Source organism: Ammodytes marinus (assembly GCF_949987685.1).
Source record: "Ammodytes marinus genome assembly, chromosome: 13".
NCBI lineage: Eukaryota > Metazoa > Chordata > Actinopteri > Uranoscopiformes > Ammodytidae > Ammodytes > Ammodytes marinus.
In genome coordinates, this window is record NC_137217.1 from 10770379 (window position 1) to 10797343 (window position 26965).

At 41.3% G+C, this 26965-nt stretch overlaps 2 protein-coding genes across 6 annotated transcripts; both read left to right on the forward strand.

Annotated features, from left to right (window-relative positions):
• Positions 1–449: 449 nt before the first annotated feature.
• On the forward strand, positions 450–13045 carry LOC307259809 (matrilin-2-like). 2 transcript variants are annotated; one of them, XM_080039816.1, is made up of 13 exons: positions 450–623; positions 3487–3694; positions 4321–4893; positions 5105–5227; positions 5921–6043; positions 7146–7268; positions 8237–8359; positions 8580–8702; positions 10173–10295; positions 10460–10876; positions 10989–11141; positions 11903–11995; positions 12773–13045. In XM_080039816.1, the coding sequence occupies exons 2-13, from the start codon at positions 3568–3570 to the stop codon at positions 12823–12825; spliced, it is 2154 nt and encodes a 717-aa protein (XP_079895942.1). In that variant the 5' UTR covers positions 450–623; positions 3487–3567; the 3' UTR covers positions 12826–13045. The 2 variants fall into 2 exon arrangements, with proteins under 2 accessions (XP_079895942.1, XP_079895941.1); XM_080039815.1 differs by having other exon boundaries at positions 3507–3694.
• A 404-nt stretch (positions 13046–13449) lies between these two features.
• On the forward strand, positions 13450–22620 carry LOC307259784 (uncharacterized protein). Of its 4 annotated transcripts, none has more exons than XM_080039778.1 (5): positions 13450–13844; positions 17091–17990; positions 18606–18710; positions 21040–21099; positions 21365–22620. In XM_080039778.1, the coding sequence occupies exons 1-4, from the start codon at positions 13754–13756 to the stop codon at positions 21093–21095; spliced, it is 1152 nt and encodes a 383-aa protein (XP_079895904.1). In that variant the 5' UTR covers positions 13450–13753; the 3' UTR covers positions 21096–21099; positions 21365–22620. The 4 variants fall into 4 exon arrangements, with proteins under 4 accessions (XP_079895904.1, XP_079895905.1, XP_079895902.1 ...); XM_080039779.1 differs by having other exon boundaries at positions 17091–17927; XM_080039776.1 differs by having other exon boundaries at positions 17091–18710.
• The last annotated feature ends 4345 nt before the right edge of the window (positions 22621–26965 follow it).

The window sequence follows — 26965 nt, forward strand, 5'->3', positions numbered from 1 at the left end:
GCATCTCAGCTCTATAAAAGCTAAGATGCTAGTAAAAAGAGTAATAGTATTTGTATTCTTCAATTTCTGTGTAAGATTGAATGTGAAGGCAAAGAAAGCAAAAGCTACAGCCCATAGATAGGATGAAAAGTTATTCCATGATCTGTATGCAATATGTAAATGATCCCTTAAATCTCTCCATTGAATGCCCTAATCTGAAAACATTAAGGACAGGCTGGCTTTAAGAAAATAATTATGGAGCTTCAACAAGGTTTCACCTCTGCCTAGAGCGTAGTGAGAAAATGTTCCAGGAATTTGAAGGTGTAAGACGACAGTGCTCAGTCAGCTATATGTTAGTAGACAGAGTTACTGTTATACCAACAAGTCAAGCCCAACTAGAGGCGTCTCCTTGGTTGGAGTGGAGTCTGAGGGGGAGTAAACAGAGCAACAGGGAGAGGATGGAGTAAGGGGCAGAGCAATGCAAGTATCTGGACAGATAGAAAAAGACAGAGGGCTGCGGTATATGCATGTTTACAGTTTGGAGAGACTGGATTAACTTGACTCCTCTCTTGACTCACTGTTGGGATTTACTGGAAGTTACTTTGATTGCAAGAGCTGAAAAACTGTTTGATTTCGACAGCAGGGTAATTATGTTTTCTGATTTATTTTCCTAAAAGCATGAATCTTTTTTTCCTCATTGTTTTTAATTAAAGAAGACATAATGTATTTTCTTTAACTTTCTTTAAAAGCGAGGGGAATCAAGGTTGGACATTTTGTTAGTTTCCATCACCTGCATCATGAAAAGTCATCAGAGTTGGGGAATGTGCAAAACAGAGATCAGGGTCCATAAAACAGAGTGAGGTGCTGCACACTGTATCTGTGTTTTGTAGTAAACACACAGCCCCACGAGGAAATATGAGAGGGATAGCTCTGACATGGTGGAATCCCACTATTTCACTCACACACACACACACACACACACACACACACACACACACACACACACACACACACACACACACACACACACACACACACACACACACACACACACACACACACACACACACACACACACACACACACACACACACACACACAAACACACCATATGAAATCCTTGCAATTAATAGTCAGCGATCCTGTAGAATGCTTGTTGTCAAAGTCACTTTTTGTCAAAATCTGTGAATGTCTCCTCACGATCTGCTACTTTACCTATAAGTACTTTGTGTGCACTGAGGTGTTAATAAAATGCCTATACTCTGTAAACGGGTATGTTGCTAGCTATGGTGGGCCCCTTTTGTTTACCAGTTTACAGAGCCTATAGCCGTGTATTTACACCTTTTCTTTTCACCATTGCCCACACAGTACTGACAGGTAGCAGATCGTGAGGAGATATTCACTGATTTTGACAAAAAGTGATTTTGACAACAAGTGTTCTCCAGAATCACTGACTCCACCTTTAAAATAAAATGTAACAATATTTATTTAACCACAGAGTTATTTTTTCAAATGTGGATTTTAAATAAATGTTTTGTTCACAAATGCCAGTGAAGTACAAAGTTATGGAAAGTGAGGAACATTTGAGCCTACAACTGTACAGACCTGTGGCATCAATGAGAGACATCAAACAGAGGTAAGGTCAGAGGTGGGCAGCTCTGTGCGGGATGCAACATGGATATGTGACCCCATGCAGGTCTTAGGTCAGCTGCTACCATATACATGTCAGGCTGGGACAGCAGTGTCTAAGCATCACTCTGAACAGAGCTGGGAAGGCTGTTCAGAACTCCACTAAGAAATCCTCAAAATCTAATCTGTTCTATCAGCCTATATTAAAGCTATAAGTTGTCCTATATGACCAATGCCACGTCATTCTGTTTTTGGATGTGGATATATTTCCTATGTTTACATGGATCACATACAGGTTTCAGACAGAGGTGGAGACTGCAGTCTGATTATGACAGGTATTTAATGGCTCTCCTGGGGACTAGATAGGGAAACAGTCTGCAGTACCTTTCAGTCTCTCTTAAATCACTTCAAACCACCTATGCAGAAAAACATTTCGAAAGTTCATTTTGAATTTTGTCCACTTTATAAGAAGGCAGAGGGGAAGACATGACACACATGTGCAGCCCACAACTTTAGAAACACAATGAAAAACCCAGAGATAAATAAGTTAATTTAGAATCAGATTATTACTTTTAAAATGTGCTCTTTTTCATGACTCTACAAAGCCTGTAACCAATGGTGTGTGCGTTGCAGCTGTAGACACCAAAACATGTGAAATCTGAAGCTGAAGGGGTCATAAATGCAGGAGGTGAAAGTTCTTCCTATTTATATCCCACCTCATCATTAGTTCAAATTTACTATGAAGTGCACTAATCACCTAACTGACACAGAGTCACATACATGTGTTACCTACACTAAGGAGGTTGTCTGCTAGAAGCATACTGTATTTCAACAAATTATTAACAGATTTAAGTACAATTTGGTAAAAGGTTACATTATTGGAATATGGAAACTAATTTGATAAATTAATTGCAACGATTGCACAAAACATGTCACCATTTGTAAACTACAATACATTTGAATTCATGAACCTTATTTTTCCTGGCCCTGAAAAATCAATCAGCCTCTCACTTTGAGCGACATGGTTCTAAATTAACACAGACTTCTGTGCCACTTTTGGTAATTTTACATTCCACATTTCTGTATTTCAATTTCTTTTTTGTCAATACTCTTCTCACTGGCTTGAAGTGGACAAGGTAATGTCAGATATTTCGGAGAGCCATCAAGATTTCAAAAGTTTGAATCAAACAAGAATGACCATTATTTTCTGTTATTTTCTTTTTCATTTTGTCAACTAAATCTGATCAAACCGCACCAAGACATTCCTCATTCCCAGCTTTTTAATAACGTCCTTGATGAATACTTTGATTGTTGCTTATTTAGTCATGAATCTTTGAACTTTATGGAGTAAAACTTAAGATCTGAAACCATGTAATAATGTAAACCATTTCATCTTTGCCACACAGTTTAGAACATTCACAATAACATATGATTGTTAAATGCATCTGGATGCAGCAGCCTGTTTGACATAGGCTACAGTAAATTAACCTTTAATTATGCTATTGCAGCCAAATTGAAATGGCAGCTGCACACATCTCGCTATTTGCAAACTGTGATGGCATTGCACAATTAGGTGCACTGTGATGCAGCAACATTACTAATTAGAATCCTTTACATAATTGGTTATTAAGCTCACTCACATACGTTTTTGCACAATGCACTCTTCTATAAAACCCCAATATTCCCAGATATATATAAATATATATATATATATATATATATATATATATATATATATATATATATATATATATATATATATATACGTATATTTTTGATCCAGATGTAGATTTCTAAAGAACATTTCAAAAGAAAAATTATGGAAATTTCCTTTTTGCATCTGTCTTTCCCTGTCTCTGTCTTTACTCCACCATGCAGACTTGTATTTGTTCCTGCAGTGCACTGTGGGAGTTTTTCTTCATCTCTCTATAAAGGCTGCAGTTTTCCCCTCTGGTCAGAATGAGGTCCCTGGCCTTCTGCCTCTTCTGTCTGTTTTGCTGTGACGCGGTTCGACTGGACAGACGGCGGCCCAGACCCCTGGCAGCCAGAGGGCAAACTGAGGTTATTGCCCTGACCAAAGCAGTGGGTGAGCAATCACTTGTTTTGCTGCCTGCACTTTTGTCTATGTCTATCCAAGGTACATGACAAACAGTTTTCTAGAATCTAATTTAGACAGTGGCACAAACTGACTTGTGAGCTTGTTGTATTGTAGAGGGAGTATTCTATTTTATTATATTATATACTGTATATCTCAACCATTTTCACCTAATCATGCAATGGCTTCTGCATCATAATTTACCAATCGGCACTTTTGAAAGGTTTCTCCCTTCTTATTTACCCATGTACCTGCATTTATTAATTGTATATGAAGCTTTTGAGTCCAAGACAAATGTCCCTAAGGGGAAAATAAAGTTTATCGTATAATATCGTACCGTATATAGTATCGTACCTTTGCGCTTCTCATATTATGCTTGTTGACTGCTGTTTGTGTTTTCATTGTCAATATAAGATATGTGTTTTATGTTATTTCAAATTGTGTTTGTGTAATGTATCTCCTAGACCTCCTCCTCCCCTTCCCTTAAGTGGCTTTTGTCACTTGTCAGGATGCCGTTGTAGCCTAAATACGAACGTATTCTCAATGAATTAAGGTGAAATAAAAAAATTATATATTTGATTATGCTGATCACAAATGTCCATGTGTATTGACCACAGAGAACCACTGCAAAGCCGCCCCGCTGGATTTTGTCTTTGTCATCGACAGCTCGCGCAGCATCCGCCCCCACGACTACGAGAAAGTCAAGACCTTTATCGTCAACCTGCTCCAGTTCCTGCAGGTGGGCCCTGAGGCCACGCGGGTGGGTCTGCTCCAGTACGGCAGCTTTGTCCAGCCTGAGTTCTCCCTCAACTCCTACACCACCAAGGCTGAGGTGGAGAAGGCTGTGAAGGACATGGAACACATGGCCTCTGGAACAATGACGGGCCTGGCCCTCCAGTTTACTATGGAGACCGCCTTCACAGAGTCAGAGGGGGCAAGACCAGCCAACATGAGCATCCCAAGAATAGCTATGATAGTGACCGACGGGAGACCCCAGGATGAGGTGGAGGAGATAGCCGCCCAGGCCAGGGAGGCTGGCATCCAGATATTTGCCATTGGAGTGGGCAGGGTGGATATGAACACTCTGAAGGCCATAGGGAGCCAGCCACACTCTGAGCACGTGCACCTGGTGGCCAACTTCAGCCAGATAGAAAGCCTCATCTCCGTGTTCCAGTCCAAGCTTTGTGGAGGTGATGAATCCCATCTGCATTTATCCTAATGTACCCCTTCGTTTATCAATGCATGTGTGTTTGCAGCCTTTTGTTTGAGTATTTGTGTGTGTGTGTGTGTGTGTGTGTATGTGTGTGTGTGTGTGTGTGTGTGTGTGTGTGTGTGTGTGTGTGTGTGTGTGTGTGTGTGTGTGTGTGTGTGTGTGTGTGTGTGTGTACATGCATGCATTAGTCTCCGAGATGTGTGAGGTGGTGGACCATCAGTGCCAGCACATCTGTGTGAGCAGCCCTGCTTCATACAGGTGCAAGTGCAGGGAAGGCTTCACCCTCAACCCAGACGGCAAGACATGTAAAGGTGACGGGACTTCTTTTTTATATATACATTTACACAGAGAAAGATTACTTTTCTTTTTCAGCTACATTATGATTTCCATGTGCGCTCTTTTTATTCCTGAGTCCGTCTCATGCAACCACAGTCCCCTTTGTGCATAAAGCAGTTTCTTTCTCACAGACAACATAATAAAAAGAGGAAGACTTCATGGGATTTCAAAATGAGCTGAAAGTGCTTTTTATTTGCCTATTTTGAATTGATTTCCTTCATTGCACAAGGGACGTTGCATGTCAACTGCTAGTTCTATAATCGTTTTGTTTCTCTTAAAACGTATCAATCACACACCTTCTATGTGAAATAGGTCATTCTAAGTGACTGAGGAGAATCCTCCCCTGACTCTGCAGTTTTCATCAGCTCTATGGAGTGTTTTAGCGTCTTTCAGCTTATTGTTTGGCGTTGTCTCAGCCCACCTCTTTCGACAAGCCTAAAAACTCACAGTAGGCCTATGCTACATGCCAAAATCCAAACTGTAGACAGACAAAGTTAGCTGGTGAAGGGCTAGCTGATGAACAGAGTGGAGGCACATTTAACAGCTAAGAGGAACATGTTTACCTAAAGCTAGAGCTTAGAGAGAATAATGATGCTTCTGGATGGGTAAATAGGCAACGTGGAAAATAGTATGTCAGTTGGATTTCTCTCCATGTTGTCACCCTGTAGCTGAGGATATGTGTGCTGTGGTGGATCATGGCTGTGCACACATCTGTGCCAACATACCTGATGGCTACGAGTGCCGCTGCCGCCCAGGATATGAACTCAACATAAACCTGAAGACATGCAACAGTAATATTACATTGCCTACCTTACTCTTGTGGACTCTATTCCCTCTCCATCACTTCTACTAACCATAAACTTTTTTTGTTTCTCTTTTTTCTATTGTATTCTACATTTTAATATATTGGTCTGTATAAAACTAACTGAACTAAACTAATCAAAAATGTTGCCCAGTTGCATACAGACGGATATTTGTTCAGGTCCATCAATTGTCAGTGTATGTGTACCTTAACAATTGAATCAATTTCAATAACTCTACATATTGAGTATGCACACATAACAAGATGCAGACTAGCTGGAAGCTTTAATACAAGTTCTTCAAAATTGGAAAAACAACAGCAACAAAAAGAACACACATTTTTCCACTAGTAATACATCATGCTTTGCTCTACCAGTTTGATTTGCATTCTATTCTTCACAGTCCATCAGTCTGTCATGTGACCTTTATCCCTATGAATATTAGCAATAGAAAACACAGTCACCGTACTCATATTCATGTATTTGTTCTTTGTGTGGACCTCCAATCCAAACAAGAGTTCTTCCTGCCAGCGACGTCCCTCCCTCCACCCACTGTTGGAAAGCGTCCCCTCTGCTCCTCTGGTGGATGTTAAGAGTAAAGTGGGGGAGATGTCCTGGAGGAAGTGTGCTTTTGCAATCATCAGAGCAGCAGCTGAAGTGTGGAGGTGTATCCAGGGCGTGATAGTACTATAGCCGATTCAAAACAAAAATTAATGATTGATCTTTCCTGTCCTGGGTTCAGAGACTTTTTGGAAATCGATTTAGATTTTTTTGTGAAAATATTTTCTTACTTTGGGGGTTTTGTTCTTGATATATAGCCTATGTGTTGATCCGAAAAGCCTAATGCATACATAAGAAAACATTGTATTAACGCTCAATAGATATTCTATAAATTACAGTTCTAGTGGTTGAATAAGACTATGAGAGAAGACATGTTATGGAGGCAGAATAGCCAAAATTCTCAATTAAGTTGCCACACACACTTAGGAGTATCTTCTTCACTTATAATTTGTCACAAGTACTGTTATGAAGTAGCAGTAGGTGTGTTTTAGGAGAGGCACTATTGCAATAAAAGGAAATGTATCTTCCTCAGAAATAGACTTTTGTGACCTGGGGAACCATGGCTGTGAGCATGACTGTGTCAGCATTCCAGAGTCCTACATCTGCAGGTGCAGGAAGGGCTACGTCCTCAATCTGGATGGCAAGACCTGCAGCAGTGAGTGCTTTTATTGAGGTAATCCGGTTAGGTGACAGTTTAGAGCAACAGCTGAATAAATATACACAGGTTGAGACATTGCTCGCAACTGAGAACTACTGAGATCAGAGGAACATTCAATAGGACATACAGATACATGATGAAGGTTATCATGGTTAATCCAAATAGTTGAAAAGCTGCAGACTCAATGTGGTACTGTGTGAATTATCATTTTACTGAGCATTTTATCCTACAAATCTAATACTCATTGTAGGCTTTATTTAAGGTGAGACACTGCAGGCGAATATGGTCAAATAAATTACACAAAGATATAATTCTGAAGATTTTTCAGTATTAGCTACAACTTTTTCATAATATGATAATTTCACCATATCTAACTAATTATGCACATATTTCCATCTATTTAAGAAACCCAAATCTAGATGTCGGTTGGATAAAGCCAGAGTTAAAATCTTTATTTAATTTTGAGAAGATATTAGAGTCCAAAGTTTTTACTGAACAGATTTTGGATACAGCCTTATTTTTCATTTTATAAATCATAAAATACAATGTACAGGTCTTAATAATGCATTTCCTGCATGTTTTTAAGATAACATATGAACAAATCCTTCTGTAATAATTTCAGATTAGTGCTCATGAAAAATGAAGTTGACATATTGTGCTTTAGAAGTTGAGATTTTTGGTTCCGAGTATTTAAAAATAATGGTCGTTAAAGATGGATGTATAGGTGAAATATACAGAGGCCAACAGAAAAGGTCTAGTCAAATAAACAACCAAATGTACATTTTGGACCTTTTATTGATACTAGAAGAGAATAGACATGTTATGGAAGCAAAATAGCCAACACTCTTTAAATGTACCTCTCACCTTAAATTGCAACTTGCCACACATACTTAGGAATATCTTCTTCACTTATACTTTGTCATTAGTCTATTGTGTTAACTATTAGTCTCTGTTCTGTTGCACAGAGATTGATCATTGTGCTGATGGCACCCACGGGTGTGAACAGGAGTTTATGAACACAGAAGACGCCTGTGTGTGTAAATGCAGGAAAGGGTATGCACTCAGACCTGATGGGAAGACATGCAAGAGTAAGTGTACATTGCTTGATTCTTCAAACTCCTCCTTCAGATTTTCTGTGCAATTCTACACTCATAAATATTATTGTAGACCTTTTAATTTAACGTATTCTATTGACCTGTTTTCATTGTATTCACATTTAACCTTGCAATTGTATTTATTTATTTAATATTCACAGTAATTAACCCTGTTTAATCCTGTATGTATTAATACACTGACTATTTCCTGCAGAGATAGACCATTGTGCTGATGGGAAACACGGCTGTGAACACGAGTCTGTTAATACAGATGATTCATGTGTGTGTAAATGCAGAGGTGGATTCACACTCCGACCTGATGGAAAATCATGTCAAAGTGAGTCCAAGCTCATTCATTGGATGGGATCATACCACATTGGCCCGGTAGAAATCCCTTAAGAATAGGTCACACAGAGTAAATCATGTCACTTAGTTTTATGTCATAATAACAGAAGATAAAGCTGAATTTAATTCCATCAGCATGCTTTCAAATGTTGCTATGACTCCTTCTGCCCCCACTGATCCAGTATTTATATGTTACATCATTTGGAATGAATTTGGCAGCAGTTTGGAGGTCAGTGGTAATCCCGGCGTTCACTAAAACATTTTTTTCCCCCATCAACCTTAATGGATTAAGGAGATATATTCTGAATTCATGTTTACCGACAATGCAATTGGGCATAGACATTTCCATGAACACCAATAATAATTTGAACGACTCCAACAACTCACAATGTATGTCAATAAAATATATTCTCCGTCCATATCAACAATAGCCTATTCAGACTAAAGTGAAAGCCAGATTGGCCTTTCTCTTCCGGAACAAAGCATCCTTCACACGCTCTGCTAAACTTACACTTGTAAAAATGACCATCCTGCCCATCCTTGACTATGGTGATACAATCTATAAAATGGCTTCAAAAACAGCGCTACACAAACTGGACGTTCTTCACCATTCAGCTATCCGCTTTGCCACCAATGCTCCCTTTCATACACACCACTGCGAACTTTTCAAACTGGTGGACTGGCCCTCCCTCCAAACCCGCCGACTCCGACATTGGCTCCAGTTTATTTATAAGACACTCCTGGGCAAGACCCCGTCTTACCTTTCCTCCCTTCTCCACCTCTCCAGAAGCACTTACCGCACAAGATCATCTGAGCTTATCAAACTCAGTAACCCACTCACCAGGACTACCTTCGGCCGAAACTCCTTTCATTTTGCAGCAGCTTTTGACTGGAACAACATTCAAGACACCCTCAAACTTACAGCGTTTACTTCACAGTCTGCCTTCAAGCAGAAACTTAACATTGTTTTAGTAGACCCCCCCTGCTCCTGTTGATTCCAGTGTTTCTCACTTGCATACACCCTTCACACACAATATATCATTGACACATCTTAATTTTATTTTATTTTTTTTTCACATGCATCCGCTCGCATACACATGCTCGCACGCACACACGCATACATTCGTTTAATTTTTGTGTTGTTTCTTATTTATTACACCCTGTCCAGACCTCTACGCCCGTCCCGACTAGTTTTTAGTGCTTTAGTGTTTTCTATTTTGTTACTGTACATAGGCTGTGCATTTGTACATCCGTTTTATATTTGTCTAAATGAGTCATGCTTGTGTATTTGTTATTTATACCTTTACTCCTAGTGGGGCCTCTTGGACCAGATCAATATTGTAAATAAGAAACTGTTCTTAATGTTTTATCTGGAAAAATAAAGGTTAAATAAAATAAAATAAAATATTTTGGACACTAAAATGGGCCAAAACAGCATCACACTAATCCTGGTTTCTCCCAGATCTGGACCTTTGTCAGACGCTGGAGCATGGCTGTGAACACCAGTGTGTCAGCACCAATGATTCCTACATCTGCAGATGTTTTGAAGGATTTATCTTGGCTGAAGACAGGAAGAGCTGCAAAAGTAGGATCTCCACTTTCTTCTGTACTCTTACAGAATGCAATGTGTAAAAAGACACTTAAAACACGTATTCCATGTGTGTGTGTGTGTGTGTGTGTGTGTGTGTGTGTGTGTGTGTGTGTGTGTGTGTGTGTGTGTGTGTGTGTGTGTGTGTGTGTGTCTGACAGAGCCGGAGCCAGAGTGTGGCGATGGAGTCATGGATCTGGTTTTCGTGATCGACGGCTCCAAGAGTCTGGGCCCTGCCAACTTTGAGCTAGTCAAGCAGTTTGTAAACGGCATTGTGGACTCGCTGAACATTTCCAAGGCTGGCACACATGTTGGCCTCCTTCAGTACTCCACCAAGGTGCGCTCAGAGTTCACCCTGGGCCAGTACAGCACGGGGCAGGCAGTCAAACAGGCTGTGTCCCGCATGCAGTACATGGGGAGAGGCTCAATGACCGGCTCGGCCTTACGTCACATGTACGAGTTCAGCTTCTCAACCAAAGAAGGAGCCAGGCCCAACATCCCACGAGTCAGCATTGTGTTTACAGATGGAAGAGCGCAGGATGACGTGTCCGAATGGGCTAATAAAGCAAAGAACTCTGGTACACACTTATTGCCATACCATTAAGATGATATACCGTTTTTAACCAAACTTAAGTTCTCTCTAATAGAAGTTTCATGTCATTGACCTTTTATTTATTTTTTCACTTTCAGGAGTCACAATGTACGCCTTGGGTGTTGGCAAAGCCATAGAACAGGAGCTGAGAGAAATAGCTTCAGAGCCCGATGAGAAGCACCTTTATTACGCCGAGGACTTTGAGAAAATGGGGGAAATTACCAAGAAGCTTATGTCCAGGATGTGTATAGGTATTTTGCACCACCTGGACTCACACACACAAACACACAAACACACACACACACACATGCGCGCACAAACACACGCACGCACGCACACACACACACACACACACACACACACACACACACACACACACACACACAAGTGAACATACACAGCACACACACACACACACACAAGCACACGCACACGCACATGCACACGCACACAGACACACGCACGCACACACACACACACACACACACACACACACACACGTGAACATACACACACACACACACACACACACACACACACACACACTATAAATGAACACCAAATTGTGTTCAAGTACTCATGGTTAAACATCTATAAGAATGCAGGGCTATAGCTCAACTCTACAGGCCAGCTTCTTGAAAATGTTCAGTAAACGGTGCATCACTGCCCCCTACTGCTGCTATGATATTATTCACTAATTCGAGCAACTCTATAGATGTTTTCAGGCTGACAATAGATAGTATATAAAAACTGCTGCAACACAGTGCAATTCTCCATATCACTTCACTCTATCAGTGTTTTTTTGCTCTGCCTTCGGGTGCACTGACAACTGTGGCCCGCCCACATACATCTAGTGCATTCTCTGCAGGCAGGGACAGGGAAAGGGAAAGCTGCAAGGAAAGATAAGAAGAGATAGGGTGAGGAAAAGGGAAAGATAGGAAAGATAAGAAAGAAACACCAACAGATCCCTGGAAAGAAAGATCTTCTCAACACATTTGTTCTTTCCCTGCAGACAAACCATTGGATGAAAACCTGTGCCAGTGTGAGAACGTGATGATGTTTCAAAGCCAGGTCACTGAGAAGCTGAAGAACCTGGTGGAGAATAATATCCTTTTGCCAAATAACTGTGGACAACTAATTAAACATGTGGTTGTTTTTCATTCGTTTGGAGGAAATGTGCCACTGCCAAAGTACCCTCCAGGAAAAGGAATAGACAGCTACATGCAAAACCTTTTATATCCGTGATGAACACTTGATATGACATACATGGCAGCACATAAAGGGGACACACTGCAGGTGAATAGGGTAAAATATTTAGCTTATAGAGTTCATCGAACTTCATCAAATTCTTTAAATTAATCAATAAAAAATATTCAAATTTGACAATATATCCTGGCCAACTACGTATGCGTAAATTTGTGTCTCTTCAAAAACCAAACATCTACAATGTTGGAAAAAACAAGATATATGAACAAATCTTTCTGTAATAATCTTCAGAATACTTCTAAGAATCATTATTGAAAGTTCAGTTGATGTAAGTGCTTAGGAAGTTGAGATTTGTGGTTCGTAGTGTTGAAAAAAATATTGTTATTGTATATGAGAAATTGACGGATGCAAACAGACAAGGTTAAGAAAAAATAAACAGCTAAATGTACATTTTGAATGTATGCAACATTGTGTCACACTTTAACTCGCAAACAACTACAATGAGTATGATCTACAGTATTGACACACCGTAACCCCAGTAACTCCAGAAAAGGGCCATTAGACGCTAGTTCAATGTAAGTTCTCTTTAAGATGAGATATTGGTATGCAAAGGAATTGTCTCAATTTGTTATGTTGTGTTTTAGTTTGTATCGGTTCCCTTCCTTAACATGCCCACTTGAAGCCATGTCAAAGAAGCTGGAGAGACTCGAGAATCATCTGCGCAAATGAAATGCTGACACTCCCCTCCCTCTATTCTGCAAACCTGCAGTGTGGCATTCACAGGATCCACTTCGTCCTGTTCTACAAGCTACGAGGGGAACATATGCAAATACAAAGCTTTCAACAGAAACTATTTATAAATTTTTGTATACAACGCAATGTATTTCTTGTCTGTAATATTCTTTATGTAATGTGATTATAAGTAATAACTTTGTACAGTTAATTGTCAAATAAACATTTTACACCCCATCTTTTACATTTAAGTATAAATACATATATTTCTTTAAATCAGGCTTTGTCATCACTTAATGGGATATTCAAACCAACTCCAAGTCACCTATAGTAGTTAAATATATGTCACAAGAATGAATGAAAGCTGTTCAGCCAGTATGTCCAAACTGCACACTTCCCCCCTGACTCAAAGACAGACCAAAAATAGAACCACACTCTCTAGTCTAAAGAAATGCACACATTGTATGCCTTCATGTGCTACCCTAAACATTACCACCAGGTGGAGGATCTCCTCTGGAGGGGGACACTCCTAGAAAGGGGGAGGACACTGACTCCAGGCTTGTGTTTGCCCCCTCCTCCTGTATGAATAGTGTGACTGTGAGCAGGAGAGGAATCAGGGAACAGTCAGCAGTAGTTTGCCTGCACTGCTTAGCTTCTAGCTTCACTCTCACAACAACAGATCTGGAGCAAGTGGACAGCAGCAGGCCATGCATGCACAACACACAAAGAGGGAGTAGGGGAGATAATGGTGCCCAGCTACTCTACTTAGGAACTGAGAAACTAGAGCAGTCCATGTTTTCCCTGCCACAGGGTCTCTGTCTTTGCTAGCACAGAGCAGTGGGGCTTGTGTGTTTGCTTCCTGAAATAGGCTGCAAGTTTTTTGGTCTTCTTCATTCATCTCAACACTTTTTTTTGCTTGGAAAAAATGGGGTGCTCCTCGTCCAGTGCACAGACCGTTGACCAAGAGAAAAGGCCGGGTACAAAGCCAGAGGAGGCCAATGGAGTGGATACAGTGGGTGAGTACTAGTTAACCTGTGTTTAAATGTTTAAAAAAGTGCCCTTTATCTTTGTGGGTTTGGTGAGCATGAAGTACAATGTATATATTTTCTAAAGATATGTGCAGAAGTTGCTTTTAAGTTCCTTTCATTGAGTGGAGTCTTGGTGGGGGTGTGTGTTATTCCTGCTCTGGTACACCGTGTGCTTTTTCACTTCACTCTACAGCACAGCATACTGTATAGTATAGTGCCTCATGTTATTATTCATTATTCATGTTGACCCAATTTTTCCTCAGATTGCAGTCAGCATCTATCTTAGTCAGTCATCTGTCCAGTAAAGCGTGTTCACATGTAGATGATCTTAGATTTGTAGAACTTAACTAGGACTGCATACAACTCCCAAACAGTAGCACTGGGAGAAATTCAGCTGAGAGTGTTTAGCAGTCATTAGGTACCCCGAGGAAAGATTTGCAGCCCAACCTGTTTGCTGCCATTCAAAAATAGACTGGTATTAGATTTAAGTTAAAGAGCTTCTTTTTTTTTCAGCAAGATCTAACTTGCGTGAACCAAACATAGCGTGCATCTCCTTCACGCTTCCAAAGTTTGCATTTGAAAGGTTTTCTTTAATAGAAGGGTCAATGATTAAGTGTGTCCCTTATATGATCTGTGTGTGCATGATAAGGTGTGTTTTGAAATACACTCCAGGAATGTACGCCTCTCTCTTAACAATGGATGAAAGATTGCTAAGGGGGAAAGTAGAAGAGGGGCTATAGGAGATTGATGCCCTTTTTCAAAAGAGCACAAATGTTTTCAGGCTAACCTTGACATTCCACTGCCTGGTGGGGACTGCTAAGCCCCGGCTCTGAAGCAGTTTTGGGGTATGAGCATGTAGTCATCCTGTGGGGGTCATCGCCTGGGCTTGCATTGGCTTTGCATTATGTGTTGCTCTGTGTTAAAGCCTGTGCAGACACCCACCAAGAGGCCTGACTTACACAGACCATTATTGTCCATTCATGGGTCACACCTACTGGCACATACATGCCTGTGTCATGCAGGGCACGGCTGCATGTACAGTATGTTCTCACTGCATCGCCCCACATACACATAAGATGACAGTAACTGCCCTTGTTCGAAAGTGTCCCATTGTGCATGTGAGGGGTCAAGTCAAGAGGAAGATGGAGTCATTGGTTCTGGAGAAAGCTTGTTGTCAAAAAAGGTCTGGTGTTCAGTCACAGCCTAGGCACTGTAAACTGGTAGTCCTATGTAAACAAAGGGGCTCAGACCTACCCACTGTAGCTAGCTACATACCAGTTTGCAGGGCTTAGGCTGAGTATTAAAACCAAATTTTTTTCAGCACACAGACACACTACGGACAAATAGCCTATCATGAGGAGATATTCACTGATTTTGACATAATATTCTCCAGAATCACTGACTCCACCTTTTAATACTCTGTTTTGAATGTCAAAGACATGAGTTTATGGGACGATGTGGGTTATATTTTTGGAGCAAAGAAGACCAATGCCTAAATAAGTGTTATGTACTATATTTTTGCTGGCATATTTATTGCATGTTTATGTGAGGCATTTCCATCTTCCATTATGTCACTGTGTGATGTTTGTGTCAGAGCATTGTCTGTGCAGCCAGCCAGCATATGGGCACCTGGAGGAGCTTGGGACCCCTTCCAGGCTCTTACATCACCTCAAACAAGAAAACCAGTTATTGTACTGTTTGCCCCATGAATGCAGGCAGGCAGGCTTCTCTAACAGCCACTGAATGGGTGGATGTTGAAATCATACAGTAGCCTATACAGTCTTGTCTGACAAACCAGCTGCACGCCATCCACGCCACCAGCGGTCCCATCCCCTGTACGGGCCCCACTGTCTGTCCCCCCTCCCTTTCCCTCTGTGCTCATGGCCAGCCATGGCACTGTTTTGACTGGGATCTCTGTCATCTCTGGCTGCTAAATCATGTTGACACACCAGTCATCCATGCTCGCAGAGGCTGTCTCTGTCTCGACCCAAACAGCTTTGCATTCTCTGTGATTCACTGTGTGTGAGATGGAGTTCTGCTAAAAAGAACTGTAGACCGATGAGAACATGTTTTTAAATATTTAAAGGGAAATTGTGTTAAATCAATTCCAGAAAAATCGTGTTAAAAGTTGTAAAAGCTCCTGTAAAAACAATTTTACAATTCTACACTCTTGGCTCAAATGTGATGTCATTGGCGGAAACAAATTTCCGTGTTACGAATTCTTCCACCGGCTCACTTTCATTCGACTCGCCAGGCCTTCACATTCCCTTCCACCCATCACTCTCGCCTCTTTTTACCACTTCTGACAGACAAATAAAATCAGGAAACTGCAGCGTCCAAACTATCCACCCATTCAGCCATGTGAACCATTCTGGTTCGTCCAGCCGTTAAAAAAAAAAAAAGAAAGTTGGCTGTGGATTACGTGTAAGGCTGTCGTGATTCCTGTAACTGAGATGTGCATTGACGCTCCTGACAATTGAGTTTAAGTATCCAAGCCCACTATTGTTCGAAGTCTTCTGTATTTTCACTCAAGGGCTGTCAGCTTGCCTTGGTCACACCCACAGTTATAAGAGCGGAGGTCAGAGAGTCGGAGAACAGGTAGGGTGTCTCTCCGAAGGCAAGCAAAGCCATCTTCATGTGTATTTGATTTGCTCTGAGAGTGACTTGCATGTCCTCCGGGCTTCAGACCAACTTGGGCCTAAATGAATCATATTTTCAACTACGGAAATGAAAGAGAATGTTGCATGCATTCTCTGGGTCTTATTGCCTTATTACCTATTTCCTGCCTTCCTTGAGTCAAGCTCCTGTTTTGCCATATTCATAGTTTTACATGGTTTGCTTCACTCATTTATAATTTAGACAGATTTTTTTTATAAATGCACGTTAAAACATACAGCACCAGTACATGAGGCGTACATAACATCAAGCATATGTAGGTGATTCTTGGATGGTTGAAAGTTGGAATGCATTTTATGAAAGTTGCCATGACAAATAAGGTCATTTATTAACAAAACCATTCAATTCATAGATACGCTCTAGGACCCCCCAAGGAGCTTCAAGCTCAAACAAATGAATCTTCTCAAGTGTTTTGTTTATCGCTTGGCGTTGCCATTCACTGTTACAGATTAACAAAGCAACCCTGACTGAAGAGTGATACAGCCTGATAAGCACCACATGCTTACCTGTTGTAAAATCCCTCACCAATCTTCTCTTTTGTCATCCCTGCATTGTCAGCAGTCAGAAATGGCTTCATCGCAGAAGATGCGCAAACCATCGAGGACCAGATGCAGTTGCCCGTGCAGACCGCTCTACCGGACGACCTTCAACCGGGAGCCGAGGAAGAGGCAGAGGCCGTGTTAGTGGCCCTTGAGGCCCAGGAGGACCTGGGCTCTGGGGAGGACCTCCTGGCTGCTGGTGAGCCTCTGTCTGAACCTGCTGCTCCTGAAGAGCCAGCTCCAGAGACTGCTGCTGCTCCAGCTGAAGCCGTTACTGAACCTGAGGCTGCTGTCGATGTGGTGGAGGAGGCATCGCCCGTTGTGGAGGAAGCTGTCCCTGTAGAAACTGTAGTGGCCGAGGAGGCTGCTCCAGAGGTTGAAGCCCTTGTTGAGGTGACAGAGGTCCTTGCTGTTGAAGCTGTTGTAGCCGACGTGGCAGAGGCCCCTGTTGTCGAATCTGCTACAGTTGTTCAGGCAGAGGCCCCTGCAATTGAATCCATTCTGCCGGAGGCCCCTGCTCTTGTGGAGGAGGTGACCCCTGTGCCAGCTGCGGCTGCTCCAGAGGTGTCTACCCCTGCTGCTGAAGAACCTGCTGTATCTGAGCCAGCAGAGGCCGTAGAGGTTGTGGAGGAGGCGGCAGCAGCAGAAGCACCAGTAGTTCTAGTGGAGGCAGCAGCAGAGGCACCAGTAGTTGTGGTGGAGGCATCAGCAACGGTTCCAGTGGTTGTGGAGGAGGCAACAGTGGCTCCAGCAGCGGTTGAGGCCCCCCCTGCTGAAGTGGCTGCTCCTGTAGAGGCAGAGGCTCCAATTGACACTGCTGAAACAGTTACTGCCTCATTAGTATCCTCAGAACAAGGTGAAGCTCCAGCACCTAGCGAGGCTTCTTCTGCAATAGCTGAGGCTGCAGTGCCAGCGGAAGGTATAGTACCAGACGAGACAGCAGTACCGAGTGAGATCCCAGAACCGAGTGAAGGTGCAGTACCAAGTGAAAGTGCAGTACCGAGTGAGACATTAGTACCAAGTGAGACAGTAGTACTAAGTGAGACAGTAGTACCAAGTGAGACAGTAGTACCGAGTGAGACAGTAGTACTAAGTGAGACAGTAGTACCAAGTGAGACAGTAGTACCAAGTGAGACAGTAGTACCGAGTGAGACAGTAGTACTAAGTGAGACAGTAGTACCAAGTGAGACAGTAGTACCGAGTGAGACAGTAGTACCGAGTGAGACAGTAGTACCAAGTGAGACAGTAGTACCGAGTGAGACAGTAGTACCGAGTGAGACAGTAGTACCGAGTGAGACAGTAGTACCAAGTGAGACAGTCGTATCGAGTGAGACAGCAGTACCGAGTGAGAGCGCAGTACAAAGTGAGAGCGCAGTACCAACTGAAGTTGTAGTATCAAGTGAAGGTGTAGAACAGGTTGAGGCTCCAGCACCCGCAGCAGCCGAAGCCTCAGCACCTGCAGTGGCAGTAGATTCTATAATAGATCCAGCAATTGCTGTAGCAACTATTCCAGAATTGCCTCCATTATCTCCAGTCAAGGTAGCTGCTGCTGAGCCGGTCCAAAAGGTAGAGGTGCCAGCTGTTTCAGAAGCAGCAGCAGCAGTGACCCCAGCCCCGGCCCCTGAGACCTCACCTGAAGGTATGAAACTCTGACTACAGTCTATCTTGTTACTGATTTTCCATTGCTTTCTTTGTGTAATCAAAAAGAGAAATAACATTGAGAGATAAATAGAATCATACAATCGAGCTGGCTATTTTTTTTAAAGCAGCTTTCTGGCCGCCCCGGTAGCTCACAGGTAGAGTGTGAAAGGCAGGGTTCGACTCCGGCCTGGGGCGTTTACTGCATATCTTTCCCCTCTCTTGTTCTCTCTCCCCATTTCAGCTCTGTTCTTAATACTATCGAATACATTTGAAAACGACCCCAAAATGTAATTAATTAATTAAAATGTACACGTTTTGGTTGACACATTTGTTATGTGGCTTAGAGTAAAGAGTATACCTATTGTTGGTTGAAGGATGACAATGATAAGATTCCAGTGGATGATGGCAGCCATTGTTAATGAGAGTACTGAAGTATGTCTTGAGGAGAATTTCTTTCTGGCTCAGTGAGTCACTTGTATGAACACAGAATTGTAACCCTGACAAACCTGTCATGCTGACAAATTGACTTTAAGGCACCATGCTATGTTTTAACCCATGGTTTTAACCTATGTGATAGAGCATGATTAATATATTCTGACAGACTGGAGGGCTGACAGTTTTTGGGTGTTGGTTAAATAATGCATCGTTGTCATTCGCTAACATAGCTTGAACATCAGTGCAGTCATGCTTAAAGCACTAAGCATGCGCAAACAAGCAGAGAGGTGAGTAGGGAGAAGAGATGGAAAACCCTTAGTTATGTGCAGATAGATAAGAAGACTTAAGTTTCACCAAACACCCACACACAGCAACCAATCCATCTTCTTGTTAAACATACGGTATATCCAATGGAAGATAGTTCTCTTCAAAGACAGTTTTACAACAACAACATCCCCTCGAATGTGCTGCTATTGACAACTAAGTGGTGGTTGGCAACACATGGTTAGCAACACCAAACTCTCAGTAAACCATTTAACCGTTCTTGTAGATAACGATCCTCCACATAGGCTCATGTCATTAGTTGGAGCTGACAGGATGAACAGGATATTGTTGTGTCGTGAGGCTGGACAGATGGAGCAGTGTTAGACATAGAAAGCAGCCACACACTCTTAGTGTGAGAAATAAAGGCTTGTCTCAAGTGTGTTTATTATAGTGGGAGTATGTTGTCAGCACAACAGCTCCAGTCACGCAACTCTCGCTCATTGTACTCCATTGTGAACTGACAGCAGAATTATCATGCCCCGTTGCCTCGAATTACATAAAACAATGTAAATGGTCCAAGAGGATGACTAGATTACAGTCATCCTGCAAAGATGTGAGGTAAAAGCTGTTAAGGGTAGGGTAGAATGATTTTACCCAGATACTCATTCACTTTGATAATATATTGCATCTTTTCAATTTAATTTGGAGCATGTTGTCATGCCATTTATTCCTTAAGAACTGAAGCGTATTTAAGACAGACACAGTTGCACTATTTCATGTGCCTGGCTACAATGTGTGGAATTTTACACCTTTACACTATAAAGAATTCTCTTGTTAAAATATGTGGGAAACCCAAAGTATTACCAGCGCCAATTTTTCAAATGTATATTCTACCGATTAACTAAGTAAAGTATGGTACATCCAGTGGTCGGATAACTTGTACAAGAGAAAGAGACCGTGGTTTTCAGTGGAGTGCACCTTCACGTCACTCTTTACTCTGAGAACATGCTGTACTTTTAGGGCAGAAACGCCCCTCCAGGCAGCACGTGTGGATCACTGGTTTGGTGTTGAAGACATATTGCATAACTTTTAGGAGACTTTTTCTTTTGAGGCTATGCTATGTACACCTATGTGTGTGCATGTAATCACCATGCTGTTGTGTGTGTGTGTGTGTGTGTGTGTGTGTGTGTGTGTGTGTGTGTGTGTGTGTGTGTGTGTGTGTGTGTGTGTGTGTGTGTGTGTGTGTGTGTGTGTGTGTGTGTGTGTGTGTGTGTGTGTGTGTGTGTGTGTGTGTGTGTGTGTGTGTGTGTGTGTGTGTGTGTGTGTGTGTGTGTGTGTGTGTGTGTGTGTGTGTGTGTGTTACGATGCCAGGTAAATCACTAGTAGAGCAATTAAGCAGAAACAGATGTTGTGTAAGAAAGAATGTTTGCACTTCACTTCTCCTCTACAGTGCATAGTGATGGAAGCTATATGTATAATCTTTGGTGATGGTTGAGTCACATGTCAAACAAGCTTAAACGCCTCAGCATGAAAGACCACAGGTTGGTTGTACCGAATGAAAATGTCATGTATTGATTTCCTCTGTGTGTGTGTGTGTGTGTGTGTGTGTTGTGTGCGTGCGTCCACAGTGGTGTCTGCAGCTGAAGCCCCTCAGGAGAGTGAGAAAGCCAAAAAGGAGGATTGAGATGGTAAGAGCACAACCACAAAACCCCACTTTAACCCAAAGTAAATAATGCAGGATCATCTTTGTATCCAGTAGCACTTTGCAAACTGATTATACTCACATGAAGGCACAGTGCCCGTAAACTACATTTTATTTTTTTTAAACTGGGTGCCATGCAGGAGTGAAATTTGACACGCAGAAACGGGAAAAAGCTGAGATTGTAATTAAAACACTAAATATGAAAAGCATGTGTCTATAGTCTCACTCGTCTATTCTTTATCTTCTTTCAGGGAGAGGATATTCACCAAAATAACAAAAATTCCCAAAGCTACCATTGTAAGGCAACTGGAAGAAGAACAGAACAGGACAAGGCAACAGCGCTCACCAAACTGTACCCCAGTCACATTCATATTGCACAGTGCCTTTGATAACATGTCATTTATGGAATATCTGGATTTTTTTTCTACATTTGTAAATATAAACCTTTCTAAGTTTTTTTTCTTTTCTTTTTCTACTGAGACCTTAAGTGCCTGGGGCCACATTCTCTACATGCAGTCCTTTGCAAAGGAAATGCTATAAAACAACACTTAAAATCAGTTTAGATGAGAGGAAAGTGTGCACTTTTCTGTCATATCTGTCAACTCTTGTGGCAATGTGATGAATAAGAGAAGGATGCTTGCTAAAAAAAAAAAATCCCTGACTATTTATAATTGCTGCTTCTGAGGAATACAAGCCAAACACAACTGTGAATAATATTATGCAAAGAGCTTGATGTGACAGAAACACCAAACTGGGGTGGATGAACAACATATCAGCAAGGTTTACACTGCTAGATTAATTTCTATCACCTGTATGAAACTGATTTTCAAGTACCACATTGTTACTGATGACATTTTTACGTTTAATGAAGTGTAAATGCTTCCATAAATCCATACGTCGGTTTGGTGTTTACACACTATTTCATTGCAGCCTTTCTCATAAGGTTGATTTCATTAATAGGAATGACCGTACTAAATGTTGAGTAACAGATTTTCAAGTGGGATCCGTGTTTGCTATCTTTTTCAATATCGCCTTTGGTTTCCATGAAAGGAAGGTAATATGCCTGCAGATGCAAAACACAAGTAATGACACACAGTGAATCATCGCCAGGTTGAGGATGCAGATGATCTAAAAATGCTTATATGTCATCTAGTTGTTCCATGAAGCCATTGTGTGGAGCTGTTCTGTAGCTCCTGAAAATATCCATTTAAATGCATCATAAAGCCTGGCAACGCTGATGTCATACACACATCGGTTCTGGTTTTAGGCCCATTACAAACTGTACATCATCACCTACCTGATTTTTAAATCATTAGTTCTCCCTCCTATGTTAAAGTGTAAAACACTTGATTTTAAATGATCTTAGATGATGACATGGGAACAATATATTTATGTCTGATAACTTTTTTTTCATCTGGTTCTTTCTCTGTAATATATTATTCCTTTTTTTCGAGCTTTGTCTGTGATTCTGCTAACCTAGTGTACAGAATAAAGTTTTACTCACTAATACCTGTGTTTTTTTTAATGAAATGGACCTGGGATTTAGTGCGTGGCAACAACCATGTCTCTGATACCCCCATAAATGATTCAAGTTTGAAAAAAACCTGCATAAAATACATAAAAAATGCAAGCACAGACAGCTGAAGTATTGGTGCTTCAGTTGTGTTTTCCATCTAGATATTAACCTAACTGATTCAATAGGTTCTTGGAACCATTGAACACTTTCAGTTGATTGACCACATAACTATTCACTTCACTAAGTTTTTTTGTTGTTGCAATGTACAACATTGTTGCAAGTAATACCTGGCAAATTTAAATCAGCAATGATACTGTGCACAAAACATATCAAAGCCCAGACTACACATGATATAAAATTAGTTATACGTTGTTTAAGAGCTGCCTCCGCCTTTTATTTCCCACGTTTGAGATGATGAAATTCTCCTAGCATACAGTTCCTTATAAATAATGCAGTGTGTGACCCTGCAGCACCAGAGTGAGCAATCATCTGAACTTTCCATGCTAAGCCAAAACTCATTCAATCATTGGTTGGAGCAGGACTGCTCTAATACAAGCCATTTTCCAACAATGGTTTTTCCATTTAAGTGGTATCAAAAGATTACAGTTATACAAGAATCAATCACTGAGGAAGAACATGAAACATGCCACTAAGTGCCCATCTAAGCTCTGCTGATATCAAGGATGCAAATCCCCATTTAAGATCATTAAAAACATTTATTATTGAGAAATATTTGATCATCCATCATTTTCAATAATGAGAGAGGATACACTGCCATGGGTATGGCTGGTGACAACACTGCGGGTGGTGTAATTCAATAAGTGCTTACAAGCTTAGATACTTTTCAGCTATTGTGAGTGAAACATGAGCAGAGGGAATTTAAAATGCGGGGTTGTCTCTGAACACGTCTCATCAATGTTAAAGAGAGGAGAAAGTGCTGCACAGTGAACCACAGGGCTGGCCCCCTACCAATTTGGCGCCCTAGGCAAGATTGTAGCTAGCATTGCAGTCATTTTAACTACGAATGTTCATACACTGACACAGAAAGGCATAGCTTTGTCTTTGAAATTTTATTTTATTTTGGATAGAAAATAACCCGCAAAATAAAATAAATATCACAAAACAAGTTAAAAAAAATAATGACGACAATGTAAAGGTTGGGGGGTTCACTCAGGTCAAGTGAAAGGAAGCGCTGGAGCCTGGGAGCTGGGTTGGTCTGCTGGGCACAATTGAAAACGCACACAGGGAAAGCTCAGGTTAATCCAAAAAATCTCAGAAAGGCTTTAGCAAAAAAAAAAAAGAATCACTGCAAAATGTGCAGGCTTAGCACACTCAAGACAGAGCAACTGATCAAACTGCTGTAATAACTTGGCAACACAGCGCAAGGAGGCACTGCTCTCTACCGATTGCAAAGGGACAATCTGGCACAGGAGTGGTGTCTTGTCCAGGCTTTTATTGAGGCTTGATTAGGTGATGAATCCCAGGTGTGCCTTGTTACAGAGCCCCAGCCCAGTCAGCCACGGCCTCTCCTGCACCCAAACTGTCAGGGAGAGAAACAGGAAGGGGAAGGGGGAAAAAGCAAAAACACACACCTAAACAAACCCCACCATGACACCACAGGGCCGGCCCTAACCAATTTGGCACACTAGGCAGGATTTTAGCGGGTGCTACCAACTACCACAATTTTTCAAAGAGCTTTGGTCTTTTTGACATTGGTGATGTTTAAAATAGATAATAGTGCTCTTTCCCGATCGGTGAAGTGGCCGTTCTCTATACTTTATTTAAAGTATAGTAGTATAGTAATATAGTAGCATTATAGTATTAAAGTTTTGTCTTTTGTTTTGTCTTTTTTTTGCGGCGCCCCCTACGGATGGATGTGCTCAATAGAAACGCAGCCTTTCATCCTCTTCCAGCAACCACAGAAGATGGTTCTCTTCAACCAGAAGCTCTTTGCTGCTGTCATCGACGCGGGGAATCACTGTCATAGTAGTCCATGCAGTAGCACTTGGAGACCCTCTCAAACCTCCTGATGACTACTGCAACCATGGATCGGGCGGCGATAGTGCAGACGGCAAGCAAGATGTTTTTCTCCCCTACTGTATACTGTATATATATTTATAGCACAAACAAAACAATGCACGCTTTTAGCAGCGAAGACAGAGCTGCATATTTAAAAATAGTTCATATTCAATAGAAGACGAGACGGTTTACAGTTATTACCTCGATACACGCACAATGTAGGATGTAATAACATATCAAAGTGTCAGCAAAATTAAATTATAAAGTTTTTTCTCTTCTTTAGGACATGTTAACACAACTGAAGAATCACATCTTTAAAAAAAATAGTTTAGCAATAGCTATGTACAAAACAACATCAAGTAGTCATAAAGTAATATATGATGTTGTTGTCGTAAACATGTCGTGGGATGACCAAGGACATGTTTACGACACTGCTGAATCCCTTAATGCTCTAACACTACAAAATATGAAACATCTACAGCATAATATTAGCAATATAGGGGAAGGTGGGGTGATTTGTGCATTTTGGAAGTTGCAAAACCCATTGTTTCTAGAAAACCGTGGAAGAAATTGGAAATGTGACCACATATTTAAGAAGAGCCATCCATTTGACTCATCCTGTAAAGAAGGGAGACACAAGGAATAAGATATAAGCACATTTAAGCTCAAAAAACTGTGTTTTGCCTTTCAAAGTAAAATTTCCATGATCAAGGTTTTTTGATTATTGTGTCTGAACAATTATAGACACGTTTGAAAACATTTGACACATGTTTTAGTGCTTTGGTATGCTACACTTTGAGTCTATATAATTAGCACAATGTCAACCCTAAATTGCTGCATCATGCCTATTATCCAAAATTCTGGGGATGGGGTGATTTGTGCGCAAGGGCCTGGGTGAGTTATAAGTAAGTAAGTAAGTAAAATGTATTTATAAAAGCACATTTATGACAGTTTGCACTGTCCAAAGTGCTGTACATAGTGCATTCAGTAGGTAAACAATGAAGGTAAAATAACAATAACCAAAATAAAAGACGTAAAGCCCATACATCCACATAAACACAGATAGTAGTGCAGAGGTAAGTAAGTAGTGCAGAGGTTAATGGGGAGGAAACACCAGGGTGTACATATGGGTTTTGAGCCTTGATTTAAAGGCAGAAATGTAGGGGGAATCACATTTGTCAGGTGGCAGTTGGTTCCACAAGCACGGAGCAACTAGTGCAAAGTACATTTCTGAGAGTTGTGCCAGTGGCATGGCTGTATACGCTGGTCACCAAAAGAAAGTGATAGTCTACAGTAGCTCAGGAGAGAGTGACATCTCAATTCCACTTAACGACACCACTGATGAGAGTTCAGATGGCCAGAAAGATGATGATGGTGACTTTGTCATTGTGACACAATGACGCACAAATCAGACAACTTTTTTTCCGAAAGCTATATTTCTTAAACAGTTTATTCCAGATCCAAAGTTTTTATTGCCAGGGATGCACAACATCCTGAAATATATGTACATATTTGAGTTGGAGACATAACTGTCAAGGCCTCACTTTAAAATCACTTTGAGTAAAAAGTTGCACAAATCACCCCACCTTCCCCTACATGATATTTCTTTAAGATCACCTATTATTTAAAAAAAAAAAAATCATTCAGTGACTGAAGAATTTGTAAATACACTGCATGTTATGGGCCTGTAGCCGAGGTCAGCAGACAGACTGACTGTTTTGAATACTTTTGCAGATGTGTTTAGACTACCAGAGAAGAAATGGACACGGCCATATCACTATCTGCATTGTCACAGGCAGAGAGGAAAATTGAAAGCATGTCTGTTGTACACTGGCAATGAATAAGGAGACCTAAAATTGTCTGTGTATTGGAATGCATCTTCTTAAAAAATAAAAATAAAAAATGCTTTAACTGTATCAGTAGCTGTGTGTCTGAATCTAATGGCAGTGGGGGCGGGACCTGATAAGCCTTTGGCTTCTCCTGCCACCCTTCGGACGATAACACAAAGTAATATGTATGAATATGCAAAGAGAAAATTGTGTATTGTGTGTAATTGTCTGGAATAATAATAATAAATAAATAAATTATGCAAAATGCACTTTTTTTATATGGGTCCCCAGTGTTCAAAAACCCCAGTCAGATTGATCTCCCCTTATGAAATCATAATGGGAGAAGCCGAGCTCCCTCATTAAAAACCTACTTGCACCTCTGATAAGCACACCCCCAGACCCCCCTGAATGTAACTGGCAGTTTGTCATATGAGTTGTTGGGCTGCGCCTCTGCCCCCATGTGGGGACCTGGCCAATCAGAGCAGACG

Bases quoted from the DNA above. Each gene is read 5' to 3' on its own strand.
- LOC307259809 (XM_080039816.1), top strand. From the start codon at position 3,568: ATGAGGTCCCTGGCCTTCTGCCTCTTCTGTCTGTTTTGCTGTGACGCG. The intron at 3,695-4,320 runs GTGAGCAATCAC...TATTGACCACAG, and splicing joins TGCCCTGACCAAAGCAGTGG to AGAACCACTGCAAAGCCGCC. The intron at 8,703-10,172 runs GTGAGTCCAAGC...GGTTTCTCCCAG, and splicing joins TGATGGAAAATCATGTCAAA to ATCTGGACCTTTGTCAGACG.
- LOC307259784 (XM_080039776.1), top strand. From the start codon at position 13,754: ATGGGGTGCTCCTCGTCCAGTGCACAGACCGTTGACCAAGAGAAAAGG. The intron at 13,845-17,090 runs GTGAGTACTAGT...CTGCATTGTCAG, and splicing joins CAATGGAGTGGATACAGTGG to CAGTCAGAAATGGCTTCATC. The intron at 18,711-21,039 runs GTATGAAACTCT...GTGCGTCCACAG, and splicing joins CCCTGAGACCTCACCTGAAG to TGGTGTCTGCAGCTGAAGCC.